Genomic DNA, 17,405 nt, shown 5'->3' with positions numbered 1-17,405 from the left:
CCCTTCAGTCTTGACAGTCTTTGCATTAAGACCACAATGTTCCAGTGTTGCTCCCTTTTCCTCCCACAGAACAAAGACATACTGGTAGGTTAATTGGTTTCTGGGAAAACTAGGCCTGGTGTGTGTGTGTGTGTGTGTGTTTGTCTCCTGCGATGGACTGGCATCCCATCAAGGGCATACCCTGTTTTGTGCCCCTTGCTTGCCAAGAGAAAAGATCTCCTGTCACGAAATACCATATTGGATAAAACAGTAAGAAAATGGATGGAAGGATATGTGTTCCAATTATGTCTTGTCTGTCTATAACTTCCAGAATCACTTAAATGCTTTCTTGCAAAATCCAGGTATGATTTCAGCTGTTTTTTTCAGTAATTGCTTCCTTGTTGACACTGTCATAAAGGCCAGCTTTAATTTGTGGACATTTTTTCCCATCTAAGTAATTAAACTCGGTGTTTATAAAGTCTCTCCCATAGTGGCATCCCTAGCCATTTCGCTCCTTCTCTGCCTGCTCACTTTGGAGGGACTGTCTAGGCAGAATACAAAACCTTCCACATCTTAATGATTGAGATTTCCCACACTCAAAGGGACTGTGTCTTTGGATTTTTTATAACCTAATTTAATTTAGGTTTGCCATAGCAAAAGGTTTGATTACAGTATTTATGCTATAATGATATTTTTCATGCCAACAGCCATATCACCCATATCAGCTCTCAACTGGCTACCCACTGAAGCTCAGCAGGGTTGAGCCTAGTCAGTACCGGATGGTTGCTGCTGGAAGTTGTGTTAATGGGACCAGGGGGGGGCACCCACCCTACAGTCTGTGTGTGTCCTAATGCCCTGGTATAGTGGTAGGGACACTATACTGTAGTGGGTGCCGTCTTTCAGATTAGTCATTAAACTGAGGTCCTGACTCTCAGTGGTCATTAAAAATCCCCGGGATTTTCTCAATGAGAGTAGGGAGTTATACCAGTGTCTGGGCCAAAAATCCCCCCTCAGCTTTTACCATGGCCTCCAAATTGTCCCCGTGTATGACTGGCTTGCATTTGCCCTGCGATGGACTGGCACCCCGTCCAGGGTGAACCCTGTCTTGTGCTCGTTGCTTGCTGGGTAGGCTCCGGCTTCCCACGATCCCGTACGGTATAAAGTGGCTTGGCAAATGACATGACATGACATTTTCAATTTTTCTCACAAAACCATGTTTAATCAGTTAATAGATATCAGCTGCCTGAAGGCAAGAGAGCAGATACTCTCTGTTTATCGTCCATAGAAAGAAAAAGAGCTGACAATGGATTTATGAGTTCCTGGTGAGTGTTGTGGGTTTTGTGAACATTTTGTGAAATGTAAAGAGTCTCAGAGAGAAAGTGGCTATTTTGTATTAAAGAATCTGAGAGAACCAAACTTTGTTTGGAGGTCTGTATACAGGGTAGCTGTTCAAACCATGATAGAGAGGGAACTTCATGAAAAAGTAGTTAGTAGAAAAGCTTAGGCTTTTGTTTTGGTTGGTTGTTGTATTTTCAGTTATATTCCCCACACTTAAAATTAAAAGAAGAAGTGTTTTGAACCTTACAGTTGAGCATTGTGTGTTTTTTGGACAGAACTAATGTATTTTAAAGATCCAGTTACTACCTACCCACAAGGTCACAATATGAATATATTTAAATATAATTAATTAATTGTATAATTTCATAAATTTAAAACAGACTTCCACTGGGTCAGAAAATGAAGCACTTGTCTTCTTACCTGTGTCCTTAACACAATCTCTGGTTAGAATCAGATCTTAGCCCTGAAAGTGTATTCATGTTCTGTTTTAATCTGCTCAGGAAAATCCAAATCACAAAACAACTAAGTGATCAAGTCTTAATCTCCATGATATAGTAAGCTTGAAAAATCTGAAAGCCCCTCAACAGCTCAAAAAACAATCTCAATTATTTCCTTTTTATGATAATACCTGAACTGACCTTGGGTAAATGCCTTTTTTTCTCAATTCAATCCTTTTTCTGATTGATTCTTAAGATTTGCATAAACACTGACATTTATTCAGTTGTAAAATGTGAAAAAATATTAACATGAATTGCTGGTTATGGACAAGTGTTTGAGATAACAAGTATAGTTTCTGTACACTTCAGTGGTACTGAAATGGCTGAAGGGTGATGTCTACAAATACAGTACGTGATAATTTGAAAAGTTCACAGCAAAGGTATGTAAAAAGCGGAGGATAAATAAAATTAATGGACTAAGAAGGGTTTAACTGTGAAAATATACAACAGTACTGTATGTGCAGTTTCTGCAAAATACTGCCAAACTCTGAAACAGTATGATTAAGGATCAAAAAGGAGAAACCATAACTAATTTCATTATAATAGCTGAAACTAAGGGAGTCAGACACAAAGGACAGTAGAAATCTAGAGATGAAAAATAAGTGTTTAATTTCTGCAATGACTGAACAATTATATTTTCTCTGCGACAATTCCCGCTTACATGTAACCAATCATACTATTGATTTTACAATGAGGAAAAAAACACCTGTATACCTCCAGTATAATGTTTTCAGAAAATCTAGCAATTTTGGCTTTCTTGAGAGGGGGCTCCAATAAATGCAAAAGAACAACCAACTGAAGTCCATTTTCTATTATGATAAGAATTTGTTTGCCAGACAGCAGCTGGACACAATAATTTGATTTGTTTCCTAAGAAGAAAATTTCAAATTGCATTTTGAAAGTTTTAATGTTGCAGGGTAGGAGATGTTAGTACAGGCGAGAAAGATTGGGGATTGTTAAGAACTAATTAGTATACTAAAGTGTCACAGGAAAAGCTGAAAAGGTGATAATTGTAGGCAGGAAGGCTGATAGCGTGTAAGCAGCTACAGTATAGCACATCTGAAAAGGAACATCTTTCCACATCATACATTGTATACTCTACATATAATACTTAAATTAGTTTAAACCACGAACCTACAGCTTGTGTGACATGAGGTGCATTCTGCAGAAAGCCAGACTACCTCTGTGGTAAGACACTAAAGAAAAAACAAAAGTAACTCAAAGTGTATCAAGAGATCGAAGAACTGGAAAAACTGACATTCTGGGAGACATTCTGGGAAGACTGCACCCTGGATTGTCAGAGAAAGTACCTGCAGGGAAAGACTGATCTTAGATGGTGAAGGGAAACACATTTTACTCACCAATCAATACCTCCCAGCATCACATCACTGAACAAATATGCCCCACTAAAAGACCTAATCAGATGAATCAGATGGGAGATCAAAGCCAGGACAATTCCACTGTTAACATGAAATCTCATACTTCTTGACAATATCTACTACCAGTATTACTAAAAAAAAGAGTGATGTTTGTTGGAGACTCTGTTTTCTGAAATTTCTGAACATATGTCCAAGAAACTTTGAGATGAACAAGTAACAACAATTATGGATACACACAGAGCATGAAGTTAATCATATTAATTCTCAAATTACAGGCAGTAGGCTTGCATGTTTGGAATGACAATTGGTTAATACATGGAAAACAGAATAAAGATAAGGGATGAAAGTTCATTATCTTGAGGTGATCTAATCAGAGGATTACCATAGGAATCTGAATGAGGACCACTGATCATTCTAATTTCTGTCTATGATCTAGATTTTGTTTCATTTAGTAAACTAGTCAAGTTTTCAGATGATAGCAAATTAGTAAGATTAGGAAACACCATTGAAGAAGCGTATGAAATTCAAAAGGATTGAAATAAAATTCAAGATAAGGCAAACACTTGAAAGATTACATTTAGTCAAGTGCAGTGTTTCACTTGCAGGTAGTAAAAATATGAACGATTAATACAAAATGTAAAACACTGAGGTAGGATAGGCTACTAAATCTTAAAGACAATGAGGGGACTCAATAAAAAAAGCAAACAAAATGTTATGACATTTAGTCAAAAGTGTAAAATTCAAATCATGTTAAAACTGAATAATGCCCTGCTAAGACCTCATTTAGAACATCTTATATAATTTTGATCACTACATCTAAAAACATACAGTATACAGTACAAAAGATACTGCTGATCTCAAATAAGTCCAGAGAAAAGCACCCAGATGCATTTCAGAATTTAAAGATAAAGAACTGAAACGTTTAAATCCTGAACAGAGAAAATCCAGAGGATTCAAGTGGAAACTACTGTATGTTGAAGTGCAATTCAAACTGAGAAAAGGAGGCTCTTCTTTATGCACATATTTGTAGTACTACAGAAAAAGCTGTCAATATCCTGGTTTTCGTCAAGGAAGCTGGATGAAGTCATTGGATCAATAAACTACTAACTACCAAATGGGCTACATAGGATGAATAGCCTCCATTTGTTTCCAACCATTCTTATGTTCTTATATTCTGAAGCTACCCAGGTCTTTATGTTGTGATAGCTGCAGGCTAAGCCTGTGGGGTAAAAGCCGCAAAAATACAATTTAAACCTGCAATTCTGTCTGCCAAAAAATTGTGTTAAATGTGAGTATTTTCTCTGTGCTGATTTGCCCTAAACCAGTAAAAAGCTGACAACACAGACTAAATACCCTCATAAATAAAAACTTGTGTGAAAATGCGTGGCAATTCTAGCCTATAAATTAGACAGGCTCTTAGGAAAGCACTTAAAATCAGCGCACATTTGCATATATTCTAGGAGTCCCCTAAACCAAGTCTTTTCTGGACAGATTTACTTGGGGCACTGTAGAATAGCTTATAAAGGGTAAATTACTTTCAATTTGAAGTTTTATATCTTGGCAAGCTGGATTTTCAATTGAAGGGGGTACTGATGAATATCTGTTTGAAAATCTTTTATTTGCAGTTAAAAAGAGGACTGGATAACAAGAAAGTGGCTTCCTCCAGATATACCAACAATTAATAACTGGACTAAGATAATTAATTACATCTATACAATGGAAAAACTAACATTTCAACATATGCATCTTCCTTATTTTAAATGTACATAATTTGGTAAGAACTAAGTTAAATAATTGTAAAATATTAAGGGAACAGATAAGAATTAACAGATAACTTCATTCTCACGTATGATGTCTATTTGCAAATCCGTATTGTAAAAGAATGGTGTTGTAATGAAAACATATTTAAAAAAAATAAAAAAGTGTAATATGAATAAAACAAACATATACAGTTTATGTACATTTAATTGGACCAGATACAGTTTATATCAATATATTTAGATTTTAGTTTTAAAATATTCCCTCTGAGGCTGTCACTACATCTAAAAGGGAACTACACCATGTTAGTCAATAAAGAACATCTCAGGACAGGACTACCTGATTTCAAATCAAATGCTTCTTCACATAATCAAAGTACAAAGACAAATCTGGAGAAGTACCACACATACCACAGAACAAAAATATGACATTCTCATTATTTCTAAGAATATAAATTCTAATTATTTTTTTAATTTGTAATTTACATTTTTCAGTGTATTATTTAACTAATAGTCTAATACCAAATATAAATTTCTCATATTTTTTTCCAGACTGGTTATGAGAATGCCCTGGGGCTTAAGGATACAGAAGACTTAAATAAATTCTCAAAGGGAATTTATCTGATATGTAATTTTCTAGCTATAATCTCTTACATTATGAGCATGAGAATGATCCGCTCCCGAAAGTTTTACACTGGGGTGAGTTTGCAAAAAATTAAGCCTAATTTAGTATAATTAAATTCAGTTGATAAAACAACTTTAATATGCAGATTAATTCTATTCTGGGAAGATTTATAAATTCACTCAAAGTGTCAATCATGAATGTTACATCATAGACAATATGAGATCAATGTCATTTGGAATAGCTCAAGTGAAGATTTTATTGGCTCTGAAAATATGTATTTTCGATTACTCAAGAAACTTCTTCCCCTTGAATTAATGATGTAGTGATGTAAAAGCATTTCTGTGTCTCATTTTCTGGGAATGCCTGTAACCTGGCAAAGAGCATGTGTGACAGATGTACAGTTTGTATTTTGTCCAATTGTAGCCATATACTACTAGTCACTACTGTAATTTTCATAGTAGACCCCCTGTTGATGACAAATGTTAATCAGCACAATTACTTTACCATGGCCATCCCTTAAATGTTCATGCATCTGCTACAAAAAATATTATTTTCCTGATAACAACTTTGTGGATTATTTGCAGTTGTAAGTGATAACTTGTATGTTTCTTATGGTGCTCAGCATATTTCAATTTAAGATTTCAGTTTTGGATACATAAACTGGATAAAATGGGAAAATTATAAAACTTATAGTATTTTGATGAAACAATATGTCTCTGGCTAGGACCCCAAACTGTGTCTCAAACTTTAGTGAGAGGTTGACACCTACAGTACAACTCCTTGACCCAGTGATTAAATAGTGAAAAATTAAAAATGACAGCCTTTTATGCTTGCATCTTAGTGCATGACTAATCAACAAAAGCTAATAATAGTTCCATAATATTCTTGTTTTCACTTGGAAGTGTTTATTTCTATCAATTCTAATGGCATTGAAAGAAGAAATCTATTGCCTTCATCTATAGGAAATATAGCAATGAAAACAGATTTTGAAGTCAAACGTTTCTTTGATATACTGTACAGTACAGTAGGAGATGCATTATTATTTATTTGCACATTTAGAAGTAATCCTAAAAAAGGATATAATAACAATAATTAAGATTAAAAGCAACAGCAAAAATTGGCAAAGGCAAGAACACTTTACTACCACTTTACAGAATGTTAACAGACATACGTACTGTATCCCTCAGTGTACGAAGGTATTGTGTTCCTATAAAACTTCATAATGTCTTGCATAAGAAAAGTCCCATTAATTTACAAAAAAAGCTTCCAATTTGTTTCAGTCTTAGAAATCGCACAATATTACTCATTGCTACCTCAAAAGGTATTGATTCCAAAAATAAAATCACATTCCATTGTTTAGAATAGTTAATTAGCCCACTTAATGTACTTAGTCTAGTAGTCAACAAGACAAAATACCTAAAAATTAACTGTTCTACACAGCACAGCTAAGTTCATAGCAATTCAAATGACTTTCAGCCACTTTACAAATTTTCTTTCACTATTTATCACATTTTACAGCCAGTGGGAATGTTTTCTTTATTTCTCCACCTGAAGCACTGGCAACATGTTTTGCTGACATGATATTAAAAATAAAAAGGATATTCACATATAAATTTCACTATGTAAGACTGTCCAAACAGTAAAAACCTTGGTTATGGCAAAAAAAAATCTTCATACAGTTAAAGACAAACAATAAAATAAAATTCATATAACATTAAACAATCATAACCACCATTACATCCAAATTTTTTAAAAGTAGAAAACTCCAAAAGCATCTTTTGTATCCAGCTTTTTTAGGAATAATTCCAATTTTTTTCTACAGATGAACTTTCTAATATTCTGTGCCAGTACTCTTTATTTTCTTTGTCAACTTTAAAGTTTTGCCCCATGAATATTTAAAACACCAACATGTCATACAGTAAAAGACACCACTTTCTCTCAGTTTTTGTTGTCACCTCTCAGTTGTATATTTGAAGCCTTCGATGGATTAATTATTTACCTGATAAGAAGTTACTGGTATTAAAGTTCTAGCTTTGAAATTATAAACCACACAGCATGCTGAAATCTTCATTTCTGGACATAAGGTATACAGATACAGCCATGTAGAATGCATGCCAAATTCACATCAGCAGAAAGCACACTATGGTATACTACAGTCCTGTCTGGCTTACCACTTTCAGCCCTTCAAAGCTCAAAACAGATCGATAGGTGGCACTTGTGGCTTTAGATGTTACAGAAACGATAGCTTCATTTAACTGTTTTTTTAGTCTAATTATTGTATTTCTTGATTACAATATATGTTTATGTTTTATACAAACATTTTAAATGCATAGCCTAGCTACCATTTTAAAATGTAACATGGCTGTACAGTAGTTCAGGAGGGTAGCTGCGTCAGCATGCGTAGGCTCCAAAGGAACAAGTAACAGGTTTATTCCATGCTGGAAAGAGAAGAAAGAAAACACAATGCTTCGGCTGTGGAGCCTTCTTCAGGTGTGAGGTACAGAACTATAGTACTGTAAAGTAGTTTGTTTTGTGAAAAGGGGATGACATACTGTACCATGAAAGGAGCCTGGATTAGACTTCACGTTTTTACTGTGACTGGTTTCACTGAAATTCTCAGAAAACAAGGAATTTCATGGAGTGACTATAAACTAATCAAAACAACTGACATTGTTAATATTGCAATTTGCCTTTATATTGTTGAAGTATGCACTGACTGAAACATTTTAAATGTAAATATTTGCATTTAGATTAAGGCAGTCTGCAAGGACAGTGGCAATAGGATATTTATGGATTTTACTTCTTTAACTCAATAACCTTTCTCTTACTCATTTTGACATTACTCCATCTGATACTGTACAGTATGTGGGATGTTGGGAAATGTAGTTTTTTGTCTAGATATTTAGCACTTGCTGCTATCAAAAACCGAACAAGATGTACCTGTACTGCAATCGCAGAGGTGATTCACACTATTGTGCATCACCATTTGTAATGGGGAAGAACATTTTTGATTCAAATTCAACATTCTCCATATCTGCAGCATACACACACTCTCATACAAAGGAACAAAAGCTATCAGGAAGAAAAGTTTAGTTTTTATTGATGGAGAGGTCCTGGACAAACTAGACACTCTGATCACAAATTACCCTTCTCTTCCTGGGGAAAGTTCATTGTACTCCCCGCAGTTAGCCTACATCTATTGTACTGTAGGAACAATGGACACGGTCCAGGAAACTAGCGCTGGGTTCATTTGTATCTGAAAAAACAGAAACTTGTAGAGAAAGACAAAGGGAAAATGCCTTGGACTGGTAAAAGATTTAAAGACTTACAGTAGGAAACTGAATGTTAGAAAGTAATTTTAAATTAAATGTAAACATCACTGTTTTTAATAACCATGTTTCCATAGAGCTTGAGGAACACCCCACTCTGTAAATATATGGCTTTAAGAAAACAAATACTACAACTTTGGTAAATTTCATTATATAAAACAGGCAGATATGTTGTTGCCTCGCAATGTGTTTGTACTTTGAAATAAGGGCAATCACCAGTTAGTGGAATACTCATTGTCTCATAAATTGACCACAGCTGGATCTGGTGGTAAATGAATTACTGTATATGTTCAATGGGTGTTTACCTGGTTTCATGGTACAAAATGTTTGTTGGTAATTGGCACAAAATGTTTCAAGTGCTCTAACGCAGATTGTTTACTCTGCCCTTGTACTGCTTGCCTGTGCTCAAAATCCAGCATTTCTCACTGTGTTTGGGCTTATCACATCTGTGTTTGGTTAATGCTTATTTCATTTGATTTAATAATTTGTAAAACAATAAAACAATTTAATTAAACACAATATCCAATCAAAGTCATTTATAATAAAAAAAAACATAAAGACTGTGACGATAAAAAGCATGTTTATCTTATTACTGTGAAAATCAGGGCTCACAAGCATTTTTTCAAAGATGAACCTCTGTAGTTTACATACATTCACATGTAAAACCACATGAAAGCTCATTCTACAAAAAAACACTTCCCCATATCCTTTTTCGCCCCTCTGGGCATAAGCATTGTCAATAAAATTCATCCCTTTTATTCCCAATGCATATTTATATGAATGTAACTATAAGACTTGCCGTTCTAACCTTAAACAGTTCACATTAGGACATCTTTTCTTAAAAAAAACATTTAATTAAAATGTTAAAAAACTATTCTAATGATTTATACAAAATAAATATGCAATTCAAAAAACTTTTATCAGCTACAATGAAACTTACAGTAGGTAAAAAAGTAATTTAAATAACTACTCAAAATTTTTATTTTAATCTGGTCTCTTTTTTATGTAAATATTTTAAAAACTATATATTTTAAATCCACTATGTATTTTTTATAATTGAAATAAAAAATAAAATGATATGATAATAATTACTTAGACTTACTGTATATAGCGCTTTTCTGAACACTCCATTTAAAGCACTTTACAGGTAATGTGGATGTCCCCCTACTTCCAACGTAAAGCCCCACCTGGATGATGCGACACCAGCCATAGTGAACCAGTACACTCACCCCACATCAGCTATCAGTGGGGAGGAGACCAGAGTGATGAAGCCAATTCATAAATGGGGATTATTAGAAGGACATGATAAGTAAGGCCAATTGAAAATTGACCGCCGGGGTAAACACCCCTAACTCTTTTCGAGAAACACCCTGAAATGTTCCCGTCACTATACTGGGGCATTAGGACCCACACAGACTGCATTAGGCCTCACTGGTCCGACTAACACCTCATCCAGCAGCAATCTTAGTTTTTCCCAGGAGGTTTCCTATCCAGGTACTGACCAGGCTCATACTGTAACTGCTTTGTTGCAGGGTGACACAGCTGCTGGCAATTTATGTTTTCTAAATACTATTTATACACAATTAATAACAATTATATATACTGTATGTAATTAAAAAAAACAAAACAGTTCTATTATTGTTATTCAGCATTGCGACATATCTCATCTGAAGTTGTAGTAGCAACGTGGTAACAACATCTTGTATTAACAACGTAATCATTGTATTTAATGAACCTGTTTGTCACTAATACTGTAAAGATTTGTCTGAGAACCGCATACAGCTTCATTACTTGAAGGATTCACTGCGCCACCTTGCAGTTTTAAAAAGTAGTGCAGTTTTGCATCAGAGTATTAGTCTGTGACACCGGAGTATACTGACATCCACCTCGCGCATTCTAGATGTCTGCATATGTAATTCAGCAACAATTACTAGCAGTTCAGTTATAAAGTTTCATTTTAGTAATTGAGAGCTAAATGGAAGAAGAAAGACATTTCCTTTGTGTGACCTAATTACAATGCTCATACTGTGCAAGTGCTAGAGGCACATGAAAAAAAGAACAGAATTTTTCAGTGACCCTTTTAGAAAAAGGGGAGAAGTGTATAATGTTTATAAATAAAAGTGTTTTTCTTGTGTTTGTGGGCTCTCTTTTAGATTTTCTTAAGCTACATATAGTTTTATACCTCAATAAAACAAAAGCAACCATAAACTGCAAAGTACTTTCCTGAATGCATAGTTATATAATATTATTACATAACCTTTTGCTAAGTAACAGACCCAGGAAAGCTGATTTAGGAGCATCCTGTCAATTTTGTATTGAAATTTGAGGATTCCAATAGCCTGAACCTTTATACATTATACAGTATAAGCTTTTATATGTTTCTGAAGGTAAATATCACTGATTCCAAATATCCAGTGCTTAGAAACAGTAATCATTCTGTTTTCTTTGTTCCAGGCTGTGTTTGCTACATTAACTTAAATAGTAATCCTTTAATTCATCATATCTACCCTCCAGAATCATTTCAGGAGTTTATGTTGTATACAGTATCACAGGAAAAGAATCAGCTGATAATATTGAAATCAGATTGGCACAAAGATGACTAGGGGCATAAAAAAACTGGACTCTGTGCTGTCTCAGCATGGCGCCATTATGTTTTGAAAATTCAATGTACTGCAGAATAAACTCTCTATTCCTATTAAAGCTCTGGCTACACTCTCAGTCATGTGTGCCGAAAGAGTTATACTGTATTTCTAAGTGTTGTCCATTACCAACATTTGTGTTGTTTTGTGTGAGGGGACAGAAGCGTAAACATGCAGAACATAACAACATAACCCCATTAAATTGTTCATTCATATGTCTAAATTCAAAGCTCATGATTCAGAAATTAGATTTTTTTTACCATTTTGTAAAACATGGTATATCTCGGAGTTCTTCTTAAAATCCCTTACAAATTTGATCAATTGCAGAGTGAATATACAGTACAGTACTGTAGTTCTGTTAGAACCACAGGATAGCTGGCCCAGAGCAGAGTATTGTGCTGGTGTCAATCAGCTATGCTCTGTAAATTCTTTTCCCTAACAATTCCCGTCTCTGTCATTGTGGCATTTCAGTCATAGCCTTAATCAAATTGTGTACTGTATGTTTTAATAAAAAATAAGCCCTTTGGGGTGTAGGGAAACTGAATCATATCCTACACCGGTACAAATGCTCAAATGTCTGATGAATTATCTACAGTATACAAGTTATTTACTGTATGTGCAGTTTCTTCAATAGCCCAGACTAGTCCTTACATATTTGAACAAAGTCTATCAGCAATACTGTTGAAATCTCTGTCTCTTTAAATGATCAATGGAGGCTTTCATCAACATTCCATTTATTTTACAGAAAAAATATGTTCAGAAGCAGGCAGAAAATAATACAAAAAAAATTAAAGATGAATTAAAATTCTGTTCAAAATAAAAAAAACCATGGGTTCCAGCCAATGTTTTTTCCCAAAATTTCAGGGAACACTATGATTTCGTCAAGGATGTTTAAATAAATTAAAAATGTATCAGGAACATCTGAGAGTGTTCTCCTTTGGTATTGATAAAACAGGCTTATCTTATAACAAAATGCTCACCACCTGCCATCGTTTTGTGTTCTGACTGAATGTGTAACTTTCTGATACAAATCCCTTATGTTTGGCCTTCTCTAGCTCAATATGTAGTTGGATCTTGTTACAGAAAAATTATACCACATTTTATAACCAACCCAACACTTTCAAAGTGAAGACTTGACATTGAGTCTGAAGCTGAGGGTAGGATGTCTCAAACATGTGGCTAGAAATGCTATTAATATATTGTTTTTAAGAGTGTTGGTTAATGTGTTCCAAAGATAGTCAGGGAGCAAAAGCAAGTCTACCATGCAGAATTCCATTACTTGTGTTCCATTTTTGAACTAGATTCTCATTTCATAAGCAAATATCAAATTGTTTTAAGTTTTACAGTTTATACTGTGAGTGATTAATGTTGGTCAACAGATAATGAGAAGCATCAGCAGGTCAGGATATAACAACAAAATTCTGAGCTTATACAGTAATTAGTGAGGAAGTCGATTATAAAGAAATGTCGTGCCAAGCACCAATCCAGATAACACAATGCATTCCTGTACATTGGAACTCAGGATAATAAAGATGCAGTCAATGGGTAAACTGCTAATTAATGAACATTGTGCTTCTTTTGATGTACAAAAATAAACCCTACAAGAGGATTTAAAGGTCTCCTAAACAACAGAACTTGCCAAGAATTACCACATTGGCCAGGTGGGTTGGTGCCAGCAAGGATCAAATTCTGTTTCTTTGCATGTAACTCTGCTTAGTGAGCCCCCTGTTGTCTTCTTGATGTAAAGGTCGGGATAAATAAATCTGTTTATATAGTTGGCAGTGTCTTATTCATATTACCTGATGGCCCACTAGAGTTTTACCAGTTTCACTAGACTGGATATGGCATTTTGAAAAAAATATATTAATTAAGGTTTAATTTCACAATTTGCGATGTAAAACCTGTTCAATTCAAGTGTGTATTAAATAAAAACCGTGAGGTGCCACATTGTTAAGCAGTGCACTAGGTTTTCAAAAACATAAGTCCATCCTGCTGTATTATTCTTAGGGGAACATTCCCAATTTTTTATAAGTCTTTCCAATATTAAACGTAATGGTAGTTTAATACACTTAAGGCACAAAATGGATTCAGTTCTAAGAATTAAATGGTTTTTGTCTTACAAAATGTCCACATTAATGTGGTAAATCAGTAATGTACAGTAATCTGCCTTGTAATTAAAAATCACATTATAAAGTGTAAGATATTGGTGGGATAAAAATTTGGATTGTACTACAATGCATTTCCTCTGCAATACCAATAGTTTGGGCAGACTTATGAAAACTGCATTATGGAAGTTTGAAATATAGGATTAAAGAAAAGTCCAAAACATCTTATTTAGGTTTTCTTCTGTTGCGTCTTATTCTGAGGAAAACAGGATTCTTTTAGAATAATGTTTCAACATTGTTTTGTAATACATAGTGTTAGTGTCTTTCAGTAATCCATTATTCACAAAGGAAGGTGTAATAATGTCATAATCATATCTTTGATACAATGAGACACAAAATTTATCAGAGTGCCTCTAACATATTATGTCTAATCATTATATATACTTTATGTATACATTATTTTAGACTTTTGTGTTATTTTGAAAGTACTGTTTGTCAATATACTTAAATAGTGCCAAATAACAGGAATTTAAAGGTGTAGAGAACAGTGATTTTTCTAATGGAGCATTTCACAGCTTGCAAAATTATATCTAGGAAAAAATGCAGTCCTATATCTTCCCCAGAAGTACACAACAACAATAAATTATTCATTACATTGGAGCAATAACTCTGGAGATCCATTATGAAAAGAAGTGGGAGAACCACTAAAGGCAGGAATCCCTTAGATTATTATACCCAAAACAAACGATGGCGGTACCCAATTTGTTGATTGGTCCTCCTTTCTAAGAAATGACAACTTGAATTGATAAGTGACACAACCCAGACCACAGACTTTATTAATGAAAAAAATGCCAACTTATTCTAAAATTATAACATAAAACTTACAATAGGCCATCATCAGTAAATAATCTTGAATATCACAGAAAGGAAATGAAATTAAACTGAACGAATTAAAACAATTATTCTTTGGCAGTAATACTAATACTAATACATACAGTAATACTATAGTACTAATAATAAGTGCATAATACTATAGCTCACCATTAACTAATATTTTATATACTGTAAGTCTGGTTGATTTTTTAAAGCTAAAAGTTTAGTTATGCTGAGTAATATCTTAAAACATTCAGTAATGTAGTCATAATATACTCATTCAGTAATGAGCAGCTGGGAATTCAAGAAGACCAGGCCTGTGGAATTTCAATAACCATTTAAAAGGTAGGTTTCATATAAACATTTTCTTTTAAGCATTCTTTATCACATTCTTTAAGATAACTGAACATGGAAAAAGCAAAATAACTTAATATTTGAAAACAAGAAACACTATTGCTATATTTGAATGAATGATGTTGTAAGGGAGCTTGACAAAATTATTATTTTTTACCCCAAAACCTTATTAAAGCTTACCACATAACAATAATTATCACAGAACCAAATACCCTACAGCTAACACACATAGATGATGGGATTTATATGAGAAAAGTGGGATGTGAGTGTGAGAAATGAAAGGGAAATGCAAAGGAAAGATCTGTCTGATGAATGTGTTGCCACAGATGAAATTAAACACATGGGTTTGGGCCCCTGTAGAATAGGTTGGGAGACAAGGCAGACTGAATTCCTCAAACTGTGAGAATGCAGCTGAGTCATATGCCAGTTTCATAATACAAAATCATTAATCTAATTGTACCCATACCAATTGGACTGCTGAGAACCACTGAAAGTCTTGTAAGGCATATAAAGCATCTATTCATGGAGAAAAGTGATTCTATTGCCACATATCAACGACTGAATAACTAGATTCAGACACAAAATTAAGTAGTGCCTTTCCATATACCATCCTATATTTCCTATACTATACAAAGTACTGTGTATGTCCTGTAACAGAATAAGTATATCTACCTGACCAACTGCTCTATTAGATGTAGACCTTTAAATATTAATATTTGGAAAGATTTAGGCCTTTAAATATGAACATTTTCAAAGATAAATATCCAAACATGAATTAATATATTTTATCTCAAAGAATTACCAGAGTACTGAGAGGGTTTAAAAAACAGATTGAAAAGTTTGTTAGACAATGATACAGTATCTCTTAATCACAACAAATGTCAAAATGCTGTAACATGTGCTGTAATACCTAAGCACTAAAAACAGTAGCTTTCATTCCCTTTTTCATTATTTTTTTATGTCCAGAATAAAAATATTTCCTTTTTGATTTAATGAAGAAATATATAAAACTAATAATGTCAAGATTTACCTGTCACAAAAAAAAAACTCAATAAGAATAAGAATTGAAAGTCTGATCACAGTTTACCTAGGGGGAAAACAAAGGTTATAATACTTTAAAGACAGAGTAATAGCAGTTCGTCTGTAAATTTGCCTTTGCAGAGATTGAATAACTTATTCTTCTTTTCTTGTGACTTTAATCACAATGGTACTAGAAGACAACTGTAGTTTAAATTTGAAGAGTCTCCTTCATATATAAATCAATTCAGGAAAACATATACAGTAGTCCTATGCAAGGATTTTGATTTGTAACAGAAAGGAAGTCATCAGTAACTGTTAATGTTAATTGTTTAATTTCAGGTGAGTTCTGTTCACATAAAGTTCTGAAAATATGCTACAGTATGTTCTTTAAAACTGCATAAATATATTACACTAACATGTCAGTATATTGTTGCATACATTACACATACTGTACAAAAATTCTGTTACATCCAAATCCAACTGATGTGTATTACGCTCTTTTGGGCTACTAATACAAAATTTTAAACTTTGCATTAAATTGGATCAAAGTATAACGTAAAGGACAGTACCTGCTTGTTGTTGGGTACTTTTCTTACTTTGAATTCAATAATTTGACTTGGGAAGGCAGACATTCTACCACTTTATTGTTTAGAAATTTAAATTTGAAAACATGTCACTGAAAAAGAATGGAAAATAATCTGTTCACATGGATATGTATTCCTTATATAAGAGGAAAACAATAGTGACAATAGTGCAGTGAACAGGAGATGGCATACTATACACTATATCATTGTAGCTGACTTTAAGGATTCACTTCTTCCTGTAGTTGTCTTTCAAAAAACACCAAAAAGGCCCTCATCCAAAATATGTTGTGTCTAGGATAATATCAGTAGGAAAATTTAATATATAAAAAAACAAGCCATTCAGTGATCTCTCAGCAGTCCACACCATAGACTTTATCTTTTTTTTTACTCGTGATTTATTATTAAATATTAAGTGGGGTGAAAGCATCATATCATCTACCAAACCTGATTTGAGCCCCAACCTCAATCTAAAAAGTGCCCTTCAAAACAACACAAACTAGACCTTTTTTGCAGCTGTCATCTTGTACCATCAGGGCAGTCCTCTGTTATCTATCCCTTCTGAATGGAGCAGTGAAAGAAAATGTAGAGAAAAGTAACATAATACAACATAAACATGCAACAAAAATAGCATCAAATGACTTTTATCATGTATAAATGGAAGAAAAAGTTTATGAAGAAATGGACAATGAACATTTATATGCTGTATTCCATCAGTTAATGTACAGTATAGTATATTTTAAGGTATTTTTATTGATATCATCATAAAACTTAAAGTGTTACTGTACAAATGTTAAGAAAATATGCATGTATATACACTTTATATTTTCATACAACAAAACAAATCATGATTCAAACACATTTACTGTAAAAAGATGAGCAATATGAGCTTTGAGACAAATCAAGGGAACAAAACAAATAAATAGTGT

At 33.7% G+C, this 17,405-nt stretch overlaps 1 protein-coding gene across 15 annotated transcripts in view; it reads right to left on the bottom strand.

Moving 5' to 3' along the window:
- ppfia2 (PTPRF interacting protein alpha 2) overlaps positions 1-17,405 on the bottom strand; it is a 299,302-nt gene that overhangs the window by 137,782 nt on the left and 144,115 nt on the right. Inside the window, exon 1 of one of the 15 annotated variants that reach the window (XM_069192243.1) lies at positions 16,982-17,035. The exons of the other annotated variants lie outside the window; for them this stretch is intronic. Within the exon in view, the coding sequence (XP_069048344.1) occupies positions 16,982-16,999 (18 nt within the window). The 5' untranslated portion in view covers positions 17,000-17,035. Of the gene's footprint in view, positions 1-16,981; positions 17,036-17,405 lie in introns of those variants that run through there. 15 annotated transcript variants of the gene reach the window in all.

Source organism: Lepisosteus oculatus, chromosome 7, assembly GCF_040954835.1.
Source record: "Lepisosteus oculatus isolate fLepOcu1 chromosome 7, fLepOcu1.hap2, whole genome shotgun sequence".
In the NCBI taxonomy this organism is placed as follows: domain Eukaryota; kingdom Metazoa; phylum Chordata; class Actinopteri; order Semionotiformes; family Lepisosteidae; genus Lepisosteus; species Lepisosteus oculatus.
The sequence above is the reverse complement of the archived record's forward strand: the minus strand, read 5'-3'. Positions and strand labels throughout refer to the sequence as shown.